The following is a 25,514-nucleotide window of genomic DNA, read 5'->3' on the forward strand; positions in this document are numbered from 1 at the left end:
AAAACACTGAGGTTCAGACCCTCGATACATCTTGGTAAAGTTCATACAGCAGCTTGTAATGATTTGTATTCTCTGCTCTTTGTACTTCAACACACAAGATTTTATTTTATAATTGACTGGAGACCTTGTTTCCTGGGCCTACCAATATTCACCTACTAGAGGTTATTGGATCTTGTGAGGGCACAGTTTTTATGGATGAGTCGCTGCAGGGTACAGGGTGTGTCCCTGTATGGACTAAGATGTGCATATCCAGCCAGAAGAAACCCACGGGTTATTTTCTGACTTTTACTTAATCAGCTCATCAAGGCTGAGTGTGAGTATCTTATTTGCAATGTAGTCTATAATTAGTGTACAACACTAACGATAGTGGTTTGAAAGTTAGATGACATCAGATGCTTTCATTAAATGAAGAAAAATAAACACAAGACTTTTACTCAATATCCCTGCTCTATGAGATAGTTATGCTTCATTAAAAACAGAACACAACAATAATAACCTTTTAAGCTACCCCATCTTATTTTTAAAAATGAAAGTCTTGTGTTTACTTTTTCCCAATTTGCATTTAAATAGATTCCTTTAACATTGACTATTTATGAAGAACCAGATTTATGTATTTTTACTGAAGTTAGCTAGCATAAAAAGTTACTTAGCTTAGTTAAAACAGAACATGAAAAAAACCTCAAGTAGCTTACATATAATATCTTTCTTAATAAGACAAAGAAAACTGTGTACTGTTCAGACAGGAAGATTATTGCATTATTTAGATATGATCCTTCCTCTTGGAAGGATTTTTGTTGTTGCTGCTATATTTTGTTTAGTGTAGCTTTTGTAGCTTCTTAAAACATGGGGGTGGAGATATAAAGAACCCAAAGATACTGTAGATATATTCTCTTTTGCTGTATTCCTGCTTTATGTCTTTAGGTGAGCCTGGCTTATGTGTCTTCCAGATAGATCAAATTCAAATGGATCAAATTTAAAATGGTCTGGCTTCCCATTAGGACCATTTAGAAGGATTTTTTCCCTCTGGACATTAACAATCCTAGGCATGACCAGCTGCCATCCTTTCTCTCTCCTTCCCCTCCCACCCTCCTAACCCCTGCTGTTTCCTTTATTCATTGCAACATTTTATTCCGAGAAGTACTGTGTTTCAAACAGCTGTCCTCAGGCATCTGTGACTCTTCTGATGATGTAGCTGTAGAGAGTAGGTAGCTGGGTGATGGCAAGCATCTGGTGCCAAGCACCTTTCCTTGGCTGGGACATCATAGTGTGTACAGCCTGTCACTCAGTAGACGCAGCACAGGGTGGAATAATGACTTCTAGAATTCCGGCTTCACTTCTCTGAGCCTTTTCCATGAAGAGGATCTGATGGTAATAGCCTTATGATAGATACTCTTTGAGGGTCCTATGAGATGATATTGCAAGTGGACATTGGAACTTGAACTTGAAAGTACTTGAGAAAAGTTTTGGCAGAGACCAAGGAGCTGCTTTCTCCAACTGTAAAATAGGGCCAGTTTCTTGCTACATTCTATAAAAAAAAAGGAAGGCTTTTCTTTGTCTAGGCCGGTCCCACTTGACCAGTTTCTTTCCATTCACCGGGTCCCTGAAGCTGCTTATAAGACAATCATTCAGAGACTTCATATATATTTATAATTGTTTGGCCAGTGGTTTAAGTTTGTTACTGACTTGTTCTTTCTCTCTTATAAATTAACCCATTTCTACTAATCTGTGTATTACCATGTAGCTGTAGCTTCCCAGTGATGCCCTGGAATCTTGCCTTCCCAGCAGCTACATGGCATCTCCCCCACAACATCTCCCTTTTCTCTCTTTGTTTGGATTTCCTGCCTAACTATATTCTGCCTTCCCATTGGTGAAACAGCTTTATTACCAATCAATAAAAGCAACACATATTCGCAGCATACAGAAAGATATCCCATATCAACATTCCTTAATTCATTTGCTAGAAATATAAGCTCTAGCAATGAATATATATTCTAACCCAGAAGATTCCATGAAACTAATTTTTGTTTTGAATAGAAAAATTATTTTTCATGGGTTTCAAAAATGTGCCATTTGTAAGTCAACATGCTCACTTTTATTCTAGGAATCACTGTCCCTTGAAAATCAGAATATGTAACATAATTGTATCAGAAATATGATATATAATGAATTATATGTATATGTTTCAATCAAGATTTCTAAAAAGTTTTATGGCTCTCCTGGGTCAGAATACATATTTACATGAGACCATCGAGTCCCCAGAACACATGTTCTCTTCCTGGAACACATGTTACTCCACTTTCTCCAGAACAAGATAAACTTTGTCAGGGTGCCTCACTACCAGTAAGCAGTTCATGAGCAGAACATGAATTTGGGAGTGGCATCGGGGCTAGCATCAGTCTTGGAGGAGCTGATTCAGCAGGGTGCACAGCGGCTGTGGCCATTTCTGTTTTGCCTCTTACCTTGCTTTGCATTGTTGTCTACCTCACCTGGCCTATGTGCAGCTCTCCTGTCTGCAGCCCAGCAAGGACCTGGTGTCCAGCAGTCTAATCACTGTGGCACACACATCCCTCATCTGTCTGTTTGCGTATCTAGATAGTTATTCAACAGAAAATACAAAGTCACTTCCGTGCTGCTGAGATAGACAAAGGACATGGAGTGAACACTTTCATCATCACAAGTCCCAAGGACTTTGGACATTTCAGATTTTTATTAACTTTCTTGGTTCTTTTGCAAATAAAGGGAAGGGATGAAAAATTATTTTGAAATGGGATTTGGGGGGAAATTTTTTAAGGATCAAAAATTGCAGAATGAGAATCCTCTAAACTCCAGCACTTGTCTTCTTTCCCTCTTCATCATTAATGTTAACTAGGGTCTAGGGGAGCTCTGGCCAGCTGCCTGCAATGTGGGGTCACCTTGCGCTGATAGACTCAGAATAGCACACACAGCAGATATCTACTCAGCCTGTTCAGGAGACCCCAACTTGAAATAAACCCTCTGCTACTTGAGTAGTTCTGGTGGAGAGTCTCCAGATAAGCACTTGTAAGCTAATGTTCTTATGTTCAGGCATGAGTTTCTACAGCCCTAATGTCTCTCTCTAGGCCCCCAGACACACAAACCTAATTGCCACCAGGAAGATCTGCTTGAAACTCTCCTATGCCTCTGAAAGGCAGGGCATTCAAACTATAGCCCACTATGTCTCCCACCTTTAGTCTCTCAGCAGCCCCCGTGGTGGGACTTGGGATTGCAGGAGCCTGTGTGTTATAGCTGGTCTCACCAGCTCTTTCTCGCCCTCCAAGTATTGATGAACTTTGGGGAGGTCCTGCCCAAAGGGCTCTCAAACCTATCTACTTCTCTGACTCTACTGCCTCTCCGGGCCCCCACCTATGCCTGGATTAGTGTGCCATCCCCTAAGTATGGCCTCTGACTGTCTCTCCCTAGTCTACATCCTAGACTGCTGCCACAGCTCGTTCACACCATGCTATCAGTAGCAGTCCACAACTCTAAAGCACGTACCCCTTCATAGTCAGTCTGCGCCCCCGCCTCCCCGGCATTATTTTGTCAAGCCAGGCACAGAAAGCACCACTGGGGTATTTTCAATACCTGTGTCATATTGGGCTGCCCCGATTTCCACCCTGTGTTCCACCCTCCCTTTGCAGGGTCGCTTGGCCTGCTGGCCTTCACCTGTCTGGTTCTTCTCAAAGTCAAGGCTTAGCACAGGATCCTCTTTTCTGAGGGATATATTGTTCTTTATCCTCTGCTAGTATTTCAAATTAGCCTCTATCATATTCGCAGACCTTTAGAGTTGCGATTTAAGTTACACACACACACACACACACACACACAAATAATTATAGAAGAAGAGGAGGACATGGATTTGAGAGAGAATGTCGAAGAGAGGAAGGGAAGGGTGCCAATGATGAAAATGTGTTGTATTCATGTATGAAAGTCCCAGATAAATAAAAATAAATAAATAAACAGAACCTGAGTCCACATAAGTTCTCTACAATTTATAAGAAGACACCTAATTTGAAGAAACTCAGTTTTGGTCCTGTCACCTTGGACATGGCAGGTATCCCATATATACTAGTTGAGCAACTGGAAAAGCAAACTTACTTTTCTGTAAAGGGAAGAGCTAGCACAGGAAAGCTGGTGCAGCCTTCATATCCCTGTCTCAGAGCTCATCTGCTCCTCTCCCCACCCTGGCAGTGGCTACAGCACTACCCTCCCCACCCCCACCCCCATCCCCACGCACGTGTGCTGGCATGCACACGTGTACACACACGCACGCACGCATGCAGATGCATGTAAACCTGGTGTGCCCGCCTGAGAAGAGTGCTCTTCTTCACAAGTCTGCTCACACCTTTCCTAGCTGTCTCGCTTGATTGCTCTGGGCAGCAATCTCTACAAACCCTAAATTAAACGGGGGCGAAAAATAGAGAGGGGTTCTCCCCTCAGGTCCTTGACTCCACCCTTTCCTCTCCATTGGCCTCCAGCAGATGGCTACAGCAAAGTAAGGTTGGTGACATGCAGGACAGAAACTGCATCCAAAGAACTGGCAAACTTCTCACATCTTATTGTATTGATTTGGGTCTCAATCTTATTTCCCAGACAGACTGAATGGTTGGGAAGAATCATGCACTGGTTAGCTTAGATCCAGCATCCTAAAGAGCTAAGAACTCCCTTCTGTGTGTAGGCTGCCTGGAGGAGACATGGCTACCTAAAAGAGTAGGTTAGGCCTCCCAGCTTTCTCTGTCATTGCCTAACCTCAAAGCAGGTGTGGGGCCTTCCTGGGGTGTTCTAAAGGCTTTACAAAGGGGCAGTAGCTACCTCTGTTAATAAACACCACTACCCCACCTCCTCAGTTCTCTCCCTCGTGTTCTCTTTTGACCTTAGGCTCTAGAGAGAAACAGAAACTGCCTGTAGATATTTGTACTAAAACATGAGGGTCTCCTTTGAAACCAGACTGTGGCCCATGCTGACTCCAGAGAGAAGACAGCTTCTCCCTGGGAATCAGCTGGAGGGCTTTATTCTTTCTGCAGCTTTGAATGGTTCGTCCTGATTGACCTGTGACATTTCTCATCACTCTGTCCCATCTTCTCCCTTCTAGATGTTCGACTGGATAAGCCACAACAAGGAGTTATTTCTTCAGAGCCACACAGAGATCGGAGTCAGCTACCAGCATGCACTAGACCTCCAGACACAGCACAATCACTTTGCTATGAACTCCATGGTGAGTGGAAAGGCCATTCCCAGCATGCCTCTGGGATAGGACAAGAAAGGAACAGGGTAAAGAAGGAGGAGGAGCAGTCTTGAGTTAGAGCCAGGAGCACTGACCAAGCAGATCTTTTAGCAGTCCATGTGCCAGAATGGGGACCTGTGAGGGCACCGGGCCAGCCAGCTGTCCCTACAGCAGAACATGACCCTACTTCACACTATGAAAGGAATGTGTGTGTAGGGCCATTAGCTCAGCACAAGACTAAAAGACAGGCGAGTCACCAGTTCCACTTCACTGACTTCACTGACATGTTTTTGGTTCCTAGCAAGTATGAGTCACTGAGCAGGGATGGAGAAGGGCCTCAAGCTATGGTGTATTGGGAAGTGTTGAGTGACTTGTGGCTGCTTACAGTGGGAAGAATAGCCCTATGGGACACATGATTGCTGCCTTCAAATATTTGAACGCTGATTTGGAGAGAAGGAAGAAGAAACATTTTATGTTGGTCTAGAAGGCAGGAGTTTTTAGAGAATGGCAGTTTGTGGAATCGGCAGTATGTGGCTTATGGGGGTGGGGGTGGGGGTGGAGCACAGAGGGAGTGAGCATACTTGATAGGAGTGTTCAAGGAGGATGAAGAGGAGAGCGTGTTCTCTCAATGTAGCCATAGAGAGTTCACCTCCATGTTTCATTATTCTTTACCTCCATTTCATCTGTGAAATATAAATCATCACTATGTTAGAAGGTTACTTGGGTAATCAGTGAGTTAATTGTAAAGCAGTTGGAACTGCGTCTGGTGACTGGTAAGTCATCAGTAAATGCTGGTGTTATGATAAACGGGGACTTGTGAGTCTAGTCTGGATGACATGTGAAACCTAGCTTTGTGAATACCATGTTTTCTGTGTGGTAGTTCCAAGGTTTCCTTTTGAAATCTTCTCTGTCCTTAAGCCATATTATATTCCAAACATATGGAGCCTGAGTACGCCACCAAAGATGCCTTTCGCTGAGGCCTTCCTTCTGGCTTTTGGTCCAGAGGAATAGCTCCACCGTTCCCCACACACCTGAAAACCAAAGGTGCTTTACCTGTTGGCGGCTTTATGCTGGGAGTTGTAAGAGTGCTAGAAAAATACGAACCTGGACTATGGCAGGAGCCAAGAAGGAAAAGAATTTCATAGTCAACCAACCAATTTGTCTTAGATGTGCTCTATGCTGGACTTCAGATGCTGAAGAAGAAACGATTGCATCGTTCAGTTGTTCATTGTCTACTTACAGAGCTGAAAACAGCCAGAGTGTAGCTTGATATGTGCAGTGTCAGATCTGCTAAGTTAACTAAGGACATTAAAATCTAAGCGGCTGAGAGCAAGAGTTTCTTGTTCCTGGTATACATTCATCACTAGCTAGTGGGAAGTAGGCCCATCACAGGCACCAGCAACAGTCTGGAGCAGCCACCATCTCAGCTGCTGCCAGTTGTGTGGCCAAACAAAATGTGAAACCAAACACAGCTGTCTCTGAGACTTTCCACTAGAAGTGACACTCCATTGGCTGGCTTTCCTGCCCATTTCACTGGCCAGCATCAAACCAAGCACTGCCTGTACTTGAAAGGGCAGGGTCCTTCTGCTTCAGAGAGACCTGGCTAGTTGTGAAAGGGCATAATGGCAAACACAGGGAGCCAGCAAAGACTGTTGGGTAAAGATGAACAGATTAGGTTTGCACAGAAAGATAACTGGCTGCAGAAAAGAAGATTGTGAGTCCAGGTAGGAAAACCAACGTGACTGTGTGATCAATTTGGACCGCAGCGCAGTCTTGCGTTCTCATCTAAATGTAAAGACTCCTTCCCTCCAACTGCCATCATTTCTTATCCCCAGACTCAGCCCCACAGGAACAAAGTAATTGATCACAGGTGATTAGGACTGTGCACTCAAATCTAGTCAGGTTTGATTATCTGTGTGCCTTGTGGCTTTTCCCTGATGACATTCACAAATTCTGTGTCAGAATTTTCACATCACTGAACTCCCAAGCCCGAAGGCAGTCAAACTCATTTTAATAAGCAACGAAGACAAACATAATTAGGGAAGTAAGTCTGCCACCAAGCCCCTTGAAGCCGTGCATTAGAAAGCTAGAAAGAAAGCGTCCTTGGCTTTGTATTATCTGCATTTCTGCTCTCCCCAGTTAGTGTGGGTAACCATGAGTTAATGGCACATTGAAAACCTTTACTCTGACAAATTTACTGTGGAAGTCATTTTCAGGACACAAACAAGGGAAGAAATATCGAAGAGCGGTGTCTTCTGGAACTGGGAGATGAAAGGTTTAATGCCCAACAGCCAATTAGTGTGAAGGAGCCCGTCTGCTGGCTCCTGGGTGAATGCTTCAGCAGCAGGCAGAGGGGAGGCGTCTGTAGCCTGATTAGGCTGGATCTCCTCTTGGGCTGCTGGGAAAGGGAAGGGAAATCCCAGGATTGTTTGATCAAATTGCATGGGCACCAGTGCTCCCTAAACACAGCTCGGTGTCCTTGCTCCCTGGGAAGTTTACAGGTTTGTTATTAAAAGGGGCTTCCTACAAAGAGGGATGGCAGCATTCCAAACAGGTGAATGGAGAGAATTACAGGCTTTTTCCCTGGCCTTGATGATGAATGATACTGCCAAGAAACAGATGAATGCCAGCAGCTACTCACTACTCCAGCCAATGACTACAGAAATGATCAGGTCTTCAGGGAGAGTAGAGGAAAGGGGCAGGAATATGGATGGTTCTGCAAATTCATTGAGGCATTTCAGTCTCTGTTCTTGGAGCACACACACACACACACACACACACACACACCTGTGCATATAAATGATTTTGTAGCATATTCTATTTGAAACTACAGGTGAGTCCTTTGCTGTTTAGTCTTGTTTTACTACTGAATTAGGCCAGGGATTCTTCCCTTTTGGGAGGTCACAGAGCCCTATTATATAAAACTAAGCTTGTGGGTTCTCTCCCCAGGGGAATGTATACATACACAAACTCTTTAAATACCTTCAAGGGAAACAATACAGTTCAAATCATATAATAACTCTTCCCCAATTTCAGAGCTCAAGAACTTGATAGCTTCTTTTAATCAAGAACAATTATTGAGAGTCAGGTATCGTGCCGGATGGTGGGCCTGCAGGGGTGAACAAAAACAGAGAAGACTAGGTCCTACAGAGCCTCACAAGGGAAGCAGATGTTAAATGTGTGGCTTCACCGTAAATATGTGATTACAAACCAGTAGTTTCACGTCAGCACAGCAAGGAATGCTGCAAGGGTGAAAGAGGCGGGGTGGCTTCAGGTGAGGAGGGGGCTCAGGTGTGTTGTCCATCAGCAACCAGCATTGGCTCAAACAAGCTCCTTGTTCACTCACTGATAATCATGAATAATATGTGAATGAACTGACGTTTATTAATCCCTAGGTATACCAAATTGCATCTAAAGCCATTAGCTCACAAATTACCCCTTTATGTTTTCTTCCCTGTGTCCACTGTTTATCTACTGATTAAATATATAATTCTAGCTAAGGTGACAGTTACTGATTGTATTTGTTTTCTAGGAATGTTATAGCAACTACCTCAACCAGTAAGCCTTAAATGTCAGAACTTTTTTAAAAACTAGGGTTGTAGCTCAGTGGTAGTGCACTTGCCCAGTGTGTTCAAGAGCCGGGATTCTACCCCCAGCAACACCATCACAACAAGACACAGATATCAAAAATGTCTTATCGTGCAGTTCTGGCTGTGTGGACACAAGAGCACAGTTCCAGCTTTCTCTGTCTCTGTCTCTGTCTGTCTCTCTATCTCTGTCTCTGTCTCTCTCTGTTTGTCTCTCTATCTCTGTCTCTCTCTGTCTATCTCTCTGTCTCTGTCTCTCTCTGTCTCTCTGTCTCTCTGTCTCTTGTCTCTGTCTCTCTGTCTCTGTCTCTGTCTCTGTTTGTCTCTCTGTCTCTATCTCTTGCTAAAAACAAAAAAGGTGTCTTTATTGGTGTGCTCTCTAATAGCCTTCGCTCCTTGAATACATATACCCTTGGTGTGTCTCCATGTCCTGGCCTCCTGGCTTTGTAAGACACCGGTTGAATTAGTCAGAGTTCCAAACTAACGGCTTGCATTTTAAATCAATTACTGCCATAACAACCCTCTCCCCAAATGTGAACACATTCTGAGATGCTAGGGCTTGGAGCTTCAACATGGAGATGTGAGTTTAATTTAGCACATAATCTGGAAATAACTGCCTAAATCCTGGGTGGAAATTTCCTCGACTTTATTTATGAATTGATACCAATAAAGCTCACCAATTAAACACACTGAGAATGTGGGATAATGCCCTGCTCAGTGTATACATGAACAAATCTGGAAGAGAAAGGCTAAAACTGGTTACTTTAGATTCTCATATCATGGGTTTTTTGGGGGGTGTTGTTTGTTTGTTGTTGTTTTCTGATCAATAATAGTGATGGCTCTTGCCTTCTAAGCCCAGTAGGAAAAAGTCCAATGCAGGTTTCCTACAGTGCTTCAGAAAGCCAGGTTTCCTGGGCTGTCTGGGGACTTCTTCTTTCTTAATTTTCTGTCACTGAGTTCTCCATACCTGGAGTGGGCCTTCTCTGCTGGGAGTGAGGGTAGCTAGAAGTAAGTCCTAACCAGTTTTACATAGAACAATTGCATAGCCCTCTGTGTATGGTTCTTCATGAGACAGGCCCTCACCGGAGTATGTAGAAACCCAACACAGCCTTATTTACAGTTTTAATTAGCTGCTTCTTTGGGAAGAAATGTGTTGCTAATAGCTTCTTTCTGGAGTTTTAAGATACGGAATGGTATTCATTTTCTGTTGTTATGACAACCAAGAGGATTTGTAGTAGTGACACACAACTTGCATCCAGGCAATAGGAAGCCTTTTCCTAGCACATGTTTCATAGCGGCTTCAAGGCTATTAACTCACTTAGTAGAGGTGAATGCTGCATTTATGGTATATAAAACCTTGTGGTAGTCTCTCTGTTTTGAGTGTAAGTTACAAATGATAAGCCCAAGGAAAAGCCTTATCTGCTGCAAGACACAGAAAGACTACAGGCAGGTGACTCTCCACTCAGACATACTGCTGTGGGGTGACCTATCATTACTGATTTGTGGAGGCCTCAAATCAGAATTCTACTGTGCTTCCTATGGTAGCAGAATTTCTAGATGTGGGTGGAAACATGCACACACACATACATACACACATGTCTGCACACACATTAATGCGTATTTACACACTAGTGTAAATGTGAATAGCAAAGCACCTTTGCAATCCTAGAGGAGGAGGAAACGGAAGAGCAGGACAAAGAGGAAGAAGGGCTAAATGTTGTATGCATCTTTGAAAATCAGATGCATGCAGAAACCTGGATAAAGATAAGTGTTTCTCTTCTTTCCTTTCTTTCCTTCTCCTCCTTTTCCTCCTCTCCTTTCTCTTTCTCATGTCCTAGAAAATCATGATCTCTGAGAGTATGTCCCTGGGAACATGTATTTTTTAAATAAGTTCCCAAGATAATGTATGTTCACATTTACACCAAAAGGCACATGTTCTGTAACACTTACATGTATAAAGTAGTTACTTCCTAAAGCTAAACATCTCAGGACCCAAAAGACTTCCAGTGCCATAGCCCAAGGAGCTCTGTGGACCTATTCTGTGTTGAAACTAGAGAAACTTATTTTAAAATATTGGTTAAAGCTCTAGAAATAATTCTAAATTCATACAGAAAGTAAAGCAACACATATTTTTTAAAAAACACATGAAAACTCATTAAGAACGGTATTCATGATGTTTGAGTAAAGGTCCCTTCTCTCCTCTGTCCTCCCAGTTCAGTAGGATGAAAATCACTCCATACTGTTTGCAACCATGCTTGCAGGTCCTTTTTCCTAAGGTTCCTGGCTAAAGGACTGTCTTCCCAGGTAGGACGTTTCTAATCATGCCCCCAGCCATCTGTGCTAAGGTTTGGTCATGGGTGAGTATGGCCTAGAGGTCTAGATCTAGTCTCCTGCAGAACCCTAACTGGGGAACAATAGCTGTACCATGGGGGCAATACTGAGAGAATATTAGGATCTCACCTTGCTGGAAAGACAACAAGTCATGGAGACTTGAGGTTACTCATCCCATTCCCTGAAAGGTTAGCTCCCAGAGTGGAGGCATCACCAAAGAAAGCACACCACTGCCTCCAGCCCCAACCCTAGGCCATGGATGGCTTGGGGATTTGATTTGAGAGTAGAAATATACTACACAAAATCAAGTCCCAACTCTTCCCCCAAAGGAACTGACTTTATCTGCAAGAGAGATTACAGACATTTAAGGCAACAGAGCTTTTAAAGGTGCCCTTGAGAGGATCGAGTAAAAGGCAGATATTGGGGATATAGACCTGATAGTTTACCAAAGAAATATATGGGAAAGAAAAATCACAAAGGAAATTCCTTATGCTGGAAACAAGTGATCCCCAAATGTAATTTGAATCTGCCATAATGGACAGCGCTGTTAAAGATTAATTATGTCACTGTAAAGGACACTCTCCTACATTCTCTTAACTGACTTTTAAAAGCAGTTATATAAAAAATATATGTATTATTGGGCCTATAACATAGAAATGTAATAAATTTGCAAGTAATTTTACTAAGGAGATATGTGGGTGAAGATCTGATTGTCAAAAGAAACATTTGCAGGTAGTGGATCTACAGAAGCAAACACAAACTTGCAGAAATGATAAGTAAGGATGTTAATAAACAAAGCTATAACATACATTTACTTGCCTTTTCTATTTCAGCCTCAATAGGCACACAATTATAAAAAGTGATAATTATGGCAATCTGATGTTAGGTTTGAAACATTTATGAATGTAATATATATACAGGGACAACACCACAATACTTAGGAAAGGGCATAAAGTTCTCACCAGGAGAAATGTTTTTATGTTTGCCGAATTAAATAGTATATATCAGAAGCACATTCTGATAAGATGTTCCTTAGTTAACTAGCAAGATAAGGTAAAAATAGTGAAAAATAAATCAGTAAAGATATTAAAATGCTACATTAGAAAATACAGGCGTGTAGGAGGAATAGAGATGTAGGAAGAAATGTGTGACATATGGAAAAAAGCAAAATGGCAAATGTAGTTCAACTGTGTCAGTAATGACAGTAGGAGCTGTTGAGATGATTCAGTATAATACTTGCTGGGCTAACATGAGGACCTGGGTTTGGATCTTCAGCACTGTGTAAAAGGCTGAGAATTTCAGTGTGTATTAGTAATTCCAGCACTAAGGAGGCATAGGCAGGTATATTACTGGAACTCCCTGCCTGGCCTATCTAGCTAAATTAGTAATCTTTAGGTTCAGAGACCCTATCTCAAAAAATAAGGTGGAGAGCAACTGAGGAAGACACCCTATGTTGACCTTTGACCTTCACACATAAGCTTACACACTAACATGCACATGTACACACACATGAATATAGTCATATATTCAGACAACACATATACACACAAAGGTAATGCTGTTGAAGGTGAAACAATTACACGAAGGTGCAGATTATCAGGTTTTAGAAAGCCAAGATCTACAGGAAATACACTTGAGATTCAAAGTGATCGGATATATAAGGGTGGAGAAACATCCAGCCATTGTCTAGAGTAACAGTACAGATTTGCATTAGCACCACCACCTTGATGCCATCACTGGCTAAATATGTGTTGTAGGCTTAACATGAACAGGTGACCAGGAATGACTGGTCTTGGTGGCCTTTCAAGTCACATGATCTGAGCTTCTTTGTTGAGACTGAAGAGGAGCAGCTACTGCATGTTCCTTGCTGACAAGAGTAAGGGCGGTCTGTTTTCTGGGGGTTACACTTAGGTTCCTTGGGCCTGGCTCAGTCTTCTCTTTTGATTGTTACCTTCTCTTGGTCCTAGATTGGTCCCTTCTGCCTTACTATTGCTTCTCTGCTCAAACCTCTGGCACCTCTTTTCTTATTGTCATCAGTTGTTCTCTGAGGTCTTTCTATCTGTGTGGTTTTTGCCCATGGCTGTTTGGGGAGTATTCTCTGTATTTTTCTCCCAAGCCTCCCTCAGTTTACTGATCTACAGGACTGTCTGCTCACCTCCAGGTCGACAGATGCCAAGGGGATAATTTGTGTGAAATTCAACCAACACTACATGCCTCTTCTTTGCAATCCCAGGGAGTTGAATGAAAGGCATGAAATGGTCCATGAAACCTAGTGTGTTAGACAAGATAATGCACACCAAAGGCCCTAACCTGCAAAGCAGGACACACATGGAAAGTGTCAGAGGTAAAAAGCAGCAGTAATCTTCATGTGCCATCCTGGCCATGGACAGACAACACTAGCCAGGAGCTCGAGTAATGGGCAGAGACGGATCAAAGGCATATAAGTGAAACATTTGCAAACTAGATATTTACAAGGTATTAGAGGTCAGGACCAAGAGGACTGATGGGAACAGAACAGTAAAAAGCAGAGGTCACAGAACATGACACAGCTGGAGGGTTGGAACTAAGGAAGAATAAAAAAGATTTCCTTTAGCAAATTCTCTTGATTTTCATCTCAAAGCATGCCCCGAGTCTGACCTCTTGTCACCCTACTCTAAGCCAGCATCACTTTCTGCAACCTCAGCATCTTGCTCATCAGCCCTAGCTAACCTGCATTCATGCTGTTTCTTGATTCTGGCCTTTGTTGCTCCACTATGCCACCTATGTGGGGAGTCTCTCCTTCCAGATAGCACATGCTTCCCTTTCCTACTTCCCCCAGGGACAGGGACAGGTATTACTGCTTGAGAAGGGTACCCTCACTCTCTGTCTTTTGTGGCACTCCCCAACCTCTCATGCTCTGTCTTTTCCCAGCTATATTTTACATGACACTGAAATAGGTGCCTAGTCGATCCTCGTAAGTTTACTCTCTAATGTTCCTAATGACACTCGATACCCATGGGCAGAAGAATTCTGCATCTTGTTCCTGCTTGTATCATGCCTTGATAACTGAAAGGATGAAAGGATGGACAGGTAATAAGTGTATAAGATATCAAAGTTAAGAGTTGAACAATAAGGCAAAACACCGACTAAAGGGGCCTTGAAATCCTGGACTTCTTATGCTCTATGTAAACAAATTCCTGTTCCTCTGTAGACTTGGGGTTGCTGGCAGATAGTATTGTTCCATGAAGGGAGAGGCTGGAAGAAGTCTACCCACCAGGCCTATTTGCCATTTCTAGAAAGGGACTTATCTGGGAATTCCAGAGCAAGTCATTGGTACAACAGAAAGACTTCAAAGATATCTGCATGTAATTCTCTCTCCAGAGGCCCTGTTTCCTTGGGGTATGATTCTTAATACCTTTGTGGGAAATGTTGCTTTAGCATGTCCCATTTCCTGTGGTGAATATCCTGAGCCATCCTGACTCCTTTGCATTCAAGGCAAAGTGAGATATCATAGCAAGAACAAGCAAGGACCCTGGGTGCCAGCTGTAGCCCTGTGCTTCCTTTCTCATGTAGCCTTAGGCACGGTATTCAAATTCCTCACCAGCTCCTCCGGAATCTGTGGATAGGGGCAGTGCCTTTGCTAGGAATGTCGTTAGGACAAGATGTGAGCTTGCTTTTAGGAACAACACTTGGGATGTTATACTTGACAAATGTCCACCTATTCGTATTGTCGGGTCAGAAAAGCTATAAAAAATGATTTTTGTTTGGGAAAGTTACTCAGAGTGCCCAGCTGTGGGAACCTGTCACTTGAGACAACCCTTTAAAGAGCTGATTTGATGCTGGACGTCATGTGTGCCTGGTACTTGGCACTGCTCGTCAGCTCTCAATTACTGCTGTGCTTGGTGCCACAGACCATACTCTAGCTAGACCCTGTACAAGAAGCCAAGGGATCAATGGAATACCGATGAATGTGTTTACCTGAAGTTAAAGACAGCCTAGAATTACCTCAGCCCACTGCAGAAGGGTTGTGTTGCTCCTCATCTCTTCTCTGCTAGTATCCCTGAATCTAATACCAGCTGTACCTACCTTTTTAATCTTGTAGTGAGGTTATCTATTTATTCCTTTTTCCATCCATCCATCCATCCATCTATCCATCCATCTGTCTATCCATCTGTCTGTCTACACACACACATACACACACACACCTCCATGGAGGCTTCTCTCAGTGCCAAGAAACGAAGGGGCTGATTTTCTTCTCCTTCAACCTGCTGTGGGTTTCTGTGGCCCTTTGACATATGGCCAGGCGATTGTGATTGTTTTCATGGCTGTGTAATGGTTTGTGAAGCAATTGCTGGAGGAAACATCTCTACAACAAGCCAGGCCAGAGGGGCAAAAGGATTTGTGGGCCAATTTTATCACTGCTGAGCATCAGTCCATTCCTAATCTTTCCTCTATGTAGCTAGCCCTGACAGATGGCTTCCACCTGGCTGGACCTACTGTTTGGCCAAACCAAACCAGATAGTCATTCATCAGCTTCCCTTTTGCCCCCGAGAGGGTATCCTGTGGTTTGTGGGGGGCGGGGTTAGAGGTTTCACTTAGAGCTCATCACTTCCCACAGCTGCTGCTGCCTTGGTTCAAGCACCATCAGTTCTTACTCCAGATGTTACAGGCTCGCTATCCATATGTTTCAAGGTGGGATCAGCAGGTTTACATAGTAATGTTAAACTAATTAATCATAAGCTGATGCTTTAGCAGCTCCAGGACCCAAAATAGGCTTGGGATTACAAAGATGTAAATGATACACATGGTCTTATTAAGCTGGAGAGAGGCAAGGTGGAGCTCTCTCCATTACCTTGGTACAGGCTCTATTTTCTTACTGATACTGAACATTATTCCCAGAACTATTCAAAGCTGTAGGGGGAAATCTGCAAATAATTTCCTATAGCTCTCTTTGAGTGTGACAAAATAAAAATATAAGTTGCAGAACACAGGGGAAAATGGGAAAAGGGGTCCAGCAGAGTGAGGACCTTTGTAACTTTGAACACATCACTCAACTGATTTAATGAACATTACCAGTCAGTTTAGTGAAGTCAAGACCTATATGTGCTCTGTTTTTATTTCCTAAGAATAAAATGACATTTTTACATGAAAAACTTTAAATAAAGTGGGTTTACAGTTTGCACACCCTAAGAGCAGTCTTCACTAAGACCTGCCTGTTTCCCTATTTCTAAGTTGCACTCTGCTTTTCTAAAACACAAAAGTTTTACTAAACTCAAAAGAAATGGAAAAATATGAGACATTTTAATGTTGACTGTATACAACTTGGCCACAGCTATTAAATAATTTATATAATTAAATAAACTTAATAAATTTAATTTTTAATTAAAAATACTGAATCTGTTAACATTAAAGATATTCCACAGATACTCAAAGTATTCAAAATGGAGAAGAAGGAAACTACAAGCAATTTTAGTTCCTCAATAATCATGAGGGCTGGAGTGTGAATCAGGTACTCAGACACTGCCCTGGTATATGCAGAGCTGTGGGTTCGCTCCCATCACTGATTAAAAAAATAACGCGCTGGATAAAAAAATAGGAGGCTGAACATAAATTCTACCAGCTCTATAGTTCATAGAGAAATGATATTTTGGTTATTAGCTTGTTAGAAAGAGAATCTCCTCTATTTATATTTTGAGGACACAATTATCCCTCATAATTAATGCATATGTTATCTAATTAGGAACATATTTAAAATCAGCTTTTATATGCCTAAAAAACTGAGATGATAAAAGACTCCTGAGAACTATCCATCGTCTCACATAGCTGGTACAGAACTTCAGCTTATAGTGCTCAGGTGTGTGTCCCTGGTGTGCACAGTGTTTATCTCAATTGATGCTATACTAAATGGTTTCCTGGGCATGTTGGCCCTTGACTAGTCATTGGCCTGGGTTCCCTCCTTAACTTTGGATTTGGGGGGTCAAAAACTCTAGCATTAGTCAAAAGGATTGATTCCTTTTTAAGAAAGTGGCCCTTAAGTGGTATTTAGGCTTTGCCTTTGTGATGATTGGATAGGCAGGTCATTACTTTCATAACCATAGTAACCATGAAGATGTCATGGATCCATTAACTGGTATGAGATTAAGACCCATGCCTGGGACTTACTCCCTGCAGAGATGAAGCAGATCTTTTTTTAACTTTAAACAAAATTTTATTACACAAAAGTTGTCACATAATTGGATACTTCTCTACTTTGTACACAATTATTCTCACTCTCCACAGAAAGGCTGCTACTGAACTTCTCATCTGGTGACACAATCACTACAATCCTGACTGTAACAGAATAGTAGAACTGCCTCAGGGATTTAAGTTAAAAGCAGGACACTGGTATATGGCTCTTGCACCCAGTATCAGGAATGCACAAATGCCTTTAGTCAAAAATACAAAATAAATTATCTGTAAGCATGGACAATGACAGCAGTAAGCCATTATGTATTGTCAATGGGAGCCAGTAACTGCTGGTTATAGTGATCAGCCAGCCTTCTCTTCAGTTTTTTCAGGTGACTTCTCTGAAGTTATAGCTGAGGAACCTGCCTTGAGCTCCTGTCACAGTTCATTGATAAGGGCAAACACAATTCTAGGAGTTAGAACATGCCAGCTCCCATACACCCTCCCATTCCACTCATTGCGCCCATTCCAGGGTCCTTCTCTTCTTTAGGAATTCCAGTCACTACAGCAGAAGCTGTAGTTAGCAAGGAGGCCACCACAGCAGCATCCAATAAAGCAGTTCTTACAACCTTTGTTGGATCAATGATTCCCTTTTCCACCATGTTCACAAAATCTCCAAGCATAGCATCATAACCAACTTCTGAGGAACTCTGCAGATTTTTCTCAACTATCAAAGATCCTTCAACACCTGCATTCTTAGCAATAGTCATTGCAGGAATTTTGAGTGCTCTTTTAATAATTTCTATACCTATTTTCTGATCATCATTAAAAGGCTTTAATGAATCCAGGGCTGGGATGCATCGCAGCAGCACGCAGCCCCCTCCCAGAACAATGTCTTCTTCAATAGCTGCTCTTGTAGCATTGAGAGCATCGGTGATTGTCTTTCTTCTCATTCACTTCAACATAACTTGTTCCTCCAACCTTCAACACAGCTACTCCATCTGAAAGTTTAGCGAGTCATTCATTCAGCTTTTCCTTTTCATATTCACTAGTTGTGATGTCTAGCTGCTCAGTGATTTCTTGAATGTGTTTCTCAATTTGAGCTTTGTTACCCTTTCCTTTCAAAAGCATGGTGTCATCTTTGGTGACAATGACCTCTCCAACTTTTCCTAAGTCATGGGCTTGAACATCTTCAAGATTTAGATTTAACCCCTCTTCTCCAAATACTGCACCATCAATAGAAATAGCCATATCTTTAAGCTGGTTCTTCCTATTGTCCCCAAAACCTGGAGCTTTGACTGCTACAACCTGAAGAACAACTTTTAGCCTGTTCAAAACCAGTGTGCTTAGAACTTCTCCATCAATATCTTCAGCAATTATGACCAAGGGCTTCGATGAGCATTAGCAATTTCAAGAGCAGGTACAATGGACTGGACACTAGAAATTTTCTTTTCACTCAACAGAACATAGGCATCTTGGAATTCACATTTTTGACCTTTTGATGTGTTAATAAAATATGGGGAAATGTATCCTCTGTCAAACTTCATGTCTTCAATAATTTCTAATTCATCATTCAGGGTTTTTCCATCCTTCACTGTGATGATGCCCTTTCTTCCAACCTTTTTCATTGCCTCAGAGATGATGTTTCCAATGTCTTTGTCTCTATTCGCAGAAATTGTAGCAACCTGAGCAATTTCTTCAGGGTTTGTCACAGGTTTAGATTGTTTGTTTAGTTCAGCAATTACAGCATCAACAGACAACATCACACCTCTCCGGATTTCTACTGGATTAGCCCCTTTGCTGATCTTCTCAAAGCTTTCCTTGGCAATAGAACATGCCAGAATAGTAGCAGTATTACTGCCATCCCCAGCCTCTTCATTTTTGTTATTGACAACATCTTTAACAAGTTTAGCTCCAATATTTTTGTATTTATCCTTTAAATCAATTGCCTTTTCAACAGTGACCCCATCTTTTGTTACCTTGGGACGTCCCCAACTCTGTTCAATAATCACTGTTCTTCCCTTTAGTCCCATTGTAAAGGCTAAAGGTCTACACCTTGAAGCATTAAGGATCGAGCATCCACACCAAATTTGACATATTTGGCATAGGCCTGAGTGAGATGAGGAGCCAGCACCCGGGACACTGGTCTCATCTGGCGAAGGACTGGGTAGTCGAAGCATTTCTGCGGGGTGGCGGCGGGAGGGCACAAGGTGAAGCAGGCCGTTGGTGGCGAGTGAGGGCCAAGCAGATCTTTTATGACTTTCTGCTGCCTCTGGAAACAGGTCACACTGTCCCTAGAACATAAAATGAAGCACATCACACCCAGCCTTGGGGAGGAAGGTCCTTCCCCACCTGGCAGTCCTGTCAGGGAGAAGCAGAAGACTTTGTCCCCTTGGGTGAGAATAAGACAGTCAGCTGTGGGTGCTCTAGATATGGTAATCACATACCAGGAAGTAAAGGAGTCTCAAGATTTCTGGTTTAAGACTCTCAGTTGTCTATTTTTCCAGCTTAAGGAATGGAAGGACACGGCATTGGACAGTGTTATCAGCAGGGTCTGAATTCTCAGTTCTCTCTGGGTCAGGGAAGGCCTTGTAGATAACTCACAGCTCTAGTCCCTTAACTCCTCCTAGGAACATCTGCCAGAAGGGGGTGTAGTAAGTGGGGCAGGCTGGCAGCTATAGGACTGGCACACATGTGATATGCCTTAGGGAAGGCGAGTCTTCCCAGGAATCCTAAGGAATGTTGCGCTGTGCTCTCTGTAAAATAGGCTGGGGTTTTGACTCTTTCTGGTGCCTCTATTTGAAATAGTTGACACACTTGTTGCGCTTTTATTAATACTTTGAATTGTTTTGTACAGGCTGGTGGATACTGCTAGTTTGCTGAAACTGGATGAGGGAAAAGACAATGCCATCAACACATCAGTGGTTACCAGGCAACTGCCTGAATGCTTTGTGTTGCTTCAGGTAACACACAGCACCTGATCAGAGTGGGGGGGTCTGTGACCACAGGTGTAGGAAGTTTGTCCCAGTTTTTAGAAGAGAGGTGAATGGGAGTCAAATAATGCACACTCCTGGCAATGATCTGCTCCAGCAACCAGCACGTGACACCGTTTAAGGTTACTAAAATCATAGCTTGTTTCTATAACTGGTGTCCTCTCAGAGTATACCACAAAAAACCCTAATTCACAGGAAAAAAAACCTTTACCTGTATTTTTTTATGGAAAGTTACCAGAATCTTTGTCAGTAAGTACCTCTGCATGTTTTCATAGCCACTTGAGGAAAGGCAAGAGCCATGTTCAAAGTGAGATCCCTTTGTGTAGGGCTGAAAGCTCAAGATTCTGCCAAGAAGTTCCTAGGAAAGTGGCTGCTCTAATTTCAGTGGTCACAGCAGATGACAAGGCCACAGAAGGAGCTGTCCACCTGTAGTCTCCAGTTAATGCCTTTGTGAATGAAACAAGCAAATGAGACTTTCATAGGTAGCAAACGTGGGCAGGGTGCCAGGTTTGCAAGGCAGCAAGATTTTTCAGGACTTAGTTATTTTTCCTGCTGGGAACCAAATGATGAGGGAGAGTGGTAGATAACACAACAGATTGTGAGGCCCCTGTACTGCATTCTCTAGGTCAGAGTTATAGCTCACACTACCCTACACTGTAAAAAATGGTGATGACAATGATAATAGCAGAATAATAGTAGTGCTGAGTGTATATGCTGAATTTACTAGATCCATTCTGAAGCATGTAACCACAGCCTGTAATCCCAGCACTCAGTGCAAGAAGCAGAAGGACCAGGAGTTCAAAGTCAGCTTCGGCTACATAGTGAGTTTGAGGTCAGTATGGGCACAAACAAAGGCATTCCACAAGTCAGCCATCAGCCAAGGTGTTATGTATTGGTTTGTCTGAGAGGGTGTGATGAGGACAGGGCTATGTAGAAGATGAACTCAGGAGATCTTGCTCTTGACTCGATGTTCATACTGCAAGTCAGTGAAGAGCCAAGATGTGGCCCGTCGACAGCAAAGCTGAGCGACCTACTTCTCAGGTAGGCGATCTTGTCCTTGCCTCCCAGGCACTGCTAATCTAGAAATAAAAGATCTGAGATCACTTAGCTCAACTCTGTCTTAGTTAGAGTTTAATTGGATCTGGCTTACAGTTTCAAGGTTTAGTCCATTATCATCCTGATAAGAAGCATGATGGTGTGCAAGGAGACATGGTTGGTGCTGGAGAAGGAGCTAAGAGTTCTACATCTTGATCCACAGGCATCAGAAGGATTCTGAGTCTCTGGGTGTGACTTGAGCATATATGAGACCACAAAGCCTGCCTCCACAGTGACACACTTCCTGGAAAAAGGCCCCACCTATTCTAACAAGGCCACACCTCCTAATAGTGTCACTCCCTATGGGCCAAGCATTCAAACACATGAGTCTATGGAGGCCATTCCTGTTCAAACTATCACAACTCCCTTATTTTACAAGTGAGGAAACTGAAGCACAGAGGCGTCATGACATCTTAAGTGGGTGTCATTGGTGGGAACAGAACATATATATATATCCTTCTGGTCCAGGGACAGTGATGCCCTGACTGATAGGCAGCTGTACAGTTACATTTGAGGATATCAAGGAAAAAATATGGGAGAGCCAGGAAAAGGGGAGAAAGTGGAGGGAGCAGCTGTAGCAGATGAAAAGGCCAAAAGAGCCATGATCTCCTTTCTTGCTGGCTGTGTCTCAAAGATTCTCGATGTTCTCTCAGAGAGATAGAACCATCACATCACAGAACCACACAACAGACTGACCACAGCCCAGCAATGCTGTTTATCTCTACTGACCAAGCACCCTATTTGTTTATTCACTTAGGCTTAGTTTACCTCTTTCTTTTTTAAGTTGGTGGACTGTCCCTGCCCACTCCTTTCACATTTGGTTTGTGGCAGTCTTTGTTCTAGGGATTGTTCTAGAACCTAACTGCTCATTTCCCTCTGGTTCTAGGTTAAGAATATGAATGACATGATGACCTTGGTAGTATAACTTGCCTGTGTGTCCCAGAGTTCTGCACAGGAGCTGGAGGGAAGAGCTTGAGCAAATGCATGAGTCAACTTCCTGTTATCTCTATTGTGCAGGGTATTGCCTCCGCATTTCCTGTGACTTGTAACAACTTGTTAGTTTTTAGCAGGACAGCCCATACCCACTGATGAGGAAACGTGAGAGCATTTTCTGTGGCTCTGTCCAGAATATGACACTAAGCTCTTGTCTTTTTTGTTTGATTTTAGTGTTCCTCTGTCATCCCAGGCTTAGGGTAGAGGGGACCTTGGAGAATTGCCAGCATCCCCATTCCCTAAGACGTGGGTAGCCTCTTCCCACCACTTCTGTTGGTGGCTCAAACCCTTCTCTTTCTGTATCCTCAATGACTCGCTTCTGTATCTGTGGAAGAACATGTTTAATTTTGTTTGCTTTAAGTCACAGTTATTTGAGGATTTGTCTTACATGGTGAACCCTGAGGTGGGCAAGAATTCTGTCCCACTCTTTGATCTCTCACAACCCCTAACACAGAACCTGCCCTACTCTCTATAAATATTTTAACGAGTGACAAGCTGTTAACAGTCTCCAGAGGTGGCCACAGTGGGACATAGCTGTAATAACTAGAAAGTTCTGTGTTCCCTGGGTAGGAGGAGAATGGAAACAGGCACAGTTACAAAGGTAATGAATGTCTTACTCCTCCCACTTTCCTTGTCCCCTGTGTGACCAAAGCTGAACATATGGCTCCCCTCCAGGAGAGGAAAACTGAACACTGCAGAGATATCTGTATAGACGGCAGGAGAGGAACGTTCCAGGCTTTGAACGCAGTTGGGAGAACAGCTTTTTGAGGGATTATCAGTGCTCCATCCACTTTCTCCTAGGCAGCCTGGGTGTCATCTGCTAATGATTGCCGGTATCTTCCTGTGTTTCTTGTGATGCTGGCTCTCTGGTCTCTGGGTGTGGTTGGCCTATGGGAGGTCGGGCTGTAAATGACAGAATTACTCTAGGAGGGGGCTTAACCACTGAGTGGTGAGACTTAATGTACCAATAGCTCAGCTTCTGCACCTGTCAGCCAGGTCACTAGGAGGTGCATTTCCTAGTTTCTTCAAAGGCCTCCAGAGAGACTGAACCCAGCTGCTCATATCTCTAACCCATTGATACATGCGCCTCTATCTATCCCAGCCATGACTCCCTTTCCCCAGCCGTGCTTCCTGGGATAGTGTCCAAGCCCAGTATTTTCCTCATGTCTCTATGCCAAGGTCTGTTTCATAATGAACCGAGACCAAAACAATGGCAGAAGCAGGAAGTTTGGGAGGACTTCAGTGCTTTCTCCTAGAAGACAAACTATCAAAACCAGCACTTCCGTTCTCCCCTTTTCCCTTTTCTATTTAAAAGTGTAAGGTTGCTTTTTTCCTGACAGTTCTATAAATAGTCTAATTTCCCAGTGTTCTAACTCAGCAAACAGTGTTGATAATGATCCGTAATTCTGTAAAGGATGGTTGTTTCACGTGACAACAGCCAAAGATATTCCAGCTCTCTTAAGCAAATGTACAGAAGGGCTCAGGCCACACTAAAAACAGAGATGGAGCTCAGAGGCCATTAGCCATCAGAATAGATTTGTGCTTGTAAGCCTCGCTTAACCTGTAAACTTCCACAGAGACCTTTTAAATTAAGAGAGACCTTATCATCCTGGCCAGCTCTGAGAAGGAGCATGTGGAGGCTGGGGACAGCTGAGATGAATGGGGACTGTGGGAAGGAAAATAAAGGAACCTTCATTAAGCCTCACCCAGTGTTAATGAACTACAGTGCAGCTCACAGAGCCCAGAGAAAATGCTGCCACTGAGGAATATGTATCATAATCTGAGAAGATTCGTAACAAAGAGTGAGAGTGTGAATAACCTGGCTCCTGGTCCTCCGGGCATCATATGTGCAGAAGAGTTCCCCAAGGAAGCCACATTACATGGCTGCTTTGATAGACAATTAATAGGAGGGAGCTATTAAAAATAACCAGGATCACCGTGGCACTGTGTTGGTGTTTTTTGTTTGTTTGTTTGTTTGTTTGTTTGCTTGTTTTTTGTTTTTTGTTTTATTCCTTCCTGGAGAGCTCTTTGCTGGCCTAGTAGGAAACAGCATACATACTCGATGAGTTTTTAATAGGCAAGCAGAAATGGGAATGGATGTAAACAAAACACAATTTGAAAGGAGACAGCAGGTCAAGGAAGTTCCTACAGATGCATTTAGGGACACCCCCTGGTGATGTTCAGAATCAAGTGGGGAAATGTCCCCAAGTCACACAAGGAGAAGAAGAGGGGCCCACAGATCTTATTTTTAGAGTGGAAAAATATTGTGGCCTCTAAGTTCTGTCTTTATGAACACCCTGGCTAGTGGCTCATACCTCAGGTCTTATGGTGGGGAATGAGAAGATAGGGAGGTAGGAAGGACACCTTTAGCTGACAGTGAGAAGCTGTTTAATTACCATGTCTTTTCCCTCTCTGCCATGTTATAGGGGACAGTAATGCCTTGGGTACAACTCTCTCCAGAGTAAGAGAGATGTCTTTGCTTCCTTCAGCATCCCATGATCTACTGCTTCCAAAGACTACTCCATAGAGAGTAGCTTCATTGGCTGTGAGGATCCCATAAGAGTTAAAGTGACTGCATTGATGTGTGTTAGTCTTTGGTATACAATCTGTGTTGGTTGTCATGTTGAAATATCTCAGCTCTACAGAAGGACTTTCCTGTGCCTATTTTTATAGATACAGACACCAAGCCTATCCCAGTCTCTCAGGCTTTTGGGGCTGCATGGTCCACTTCTCCAGACACTCATCTCCCAGCAATGCCCAATGATGGCTTCCTTTTCAGTCTTCCTCCACTAAGTATTTGCTCTGCCTTGCCTCCTAGAATGCCTATGTCAACATCAACCGCATCATGTCTGTCGCTTCCCGCCTCTCAGAGGCTGGCCATTACGCCTCCCAGCAAATCAAGCAGATCTCCACGCAGCTAGACCAGGAGTGGAAGAGCTTTGCTGCCGCCCTGGATGAACGAAGCACCATCCTGGCCATGTCTGCAGTGTTCCACCAGAAGGCAGAGCAGGTAAGACCCAGAGACCTGGGCTGATGATAGTAGTGGGAGGCATAGAAGAGCAGGGCACCACAGGGTAGGAACACACAGGCACACTCTCCACAGATGGCCCTAAGATCCTGCTGAATAGCTTC

At 43.2% G+C, this 25,514-nt stretch overlaps 1 protein-coding gene and 1 pseudogene across 22 annotated transcripts in view; one reads left to right on the forward strand and one right to left on the reverse strand.

The window, feature by feature from the left end:
- Positions 1-25,514, forward strand: part of Kalrn (kalirin RhoGEF kinase) — a 597,009-nt gene that overhangs the window by 225,409 nt on the left and 346,086 nt on the right. For all 22 annotated transcript variants that reach the window (XM_013114480.3, XM_040750870.1, XM_040750875.1 and 19 more), the window contains exons 6-7: positions 5,108-5,230; positions 25,201-25,392. In XM_013114480.3, the coding sequence (XP_012969934.1) occupies positions 5,108-5,230; positions 25,201-25,392 (315 nt within the window). The remainder of the gene's footprint in view (positions 1-5,107; positions 5,231-25,200; positions 25,393-25,514) is intronic.
- LOC121141831 lies at positions 17,778-19,618 on the reverse strand (annotated as a pseudogene).

The sequence above is a fragment of the Mesocricetus auratus genome, unplaced genomic scaffold, assembly GCF_017639785.1.
Source record: "Mesocricetus auratus isolate SY011 unplaced genomic scaffold, BCM_Maur_2.0 Super-Scaffold_100008, whole genome shotgun sequence".
Taxonomy (NCBI): domain Eukaryota; kingdom Metazoa; phylum Chordata; class Mammalia; order Rodentia; family Cricetidae; genus Mesocricetus; species Mesocricetus auratus.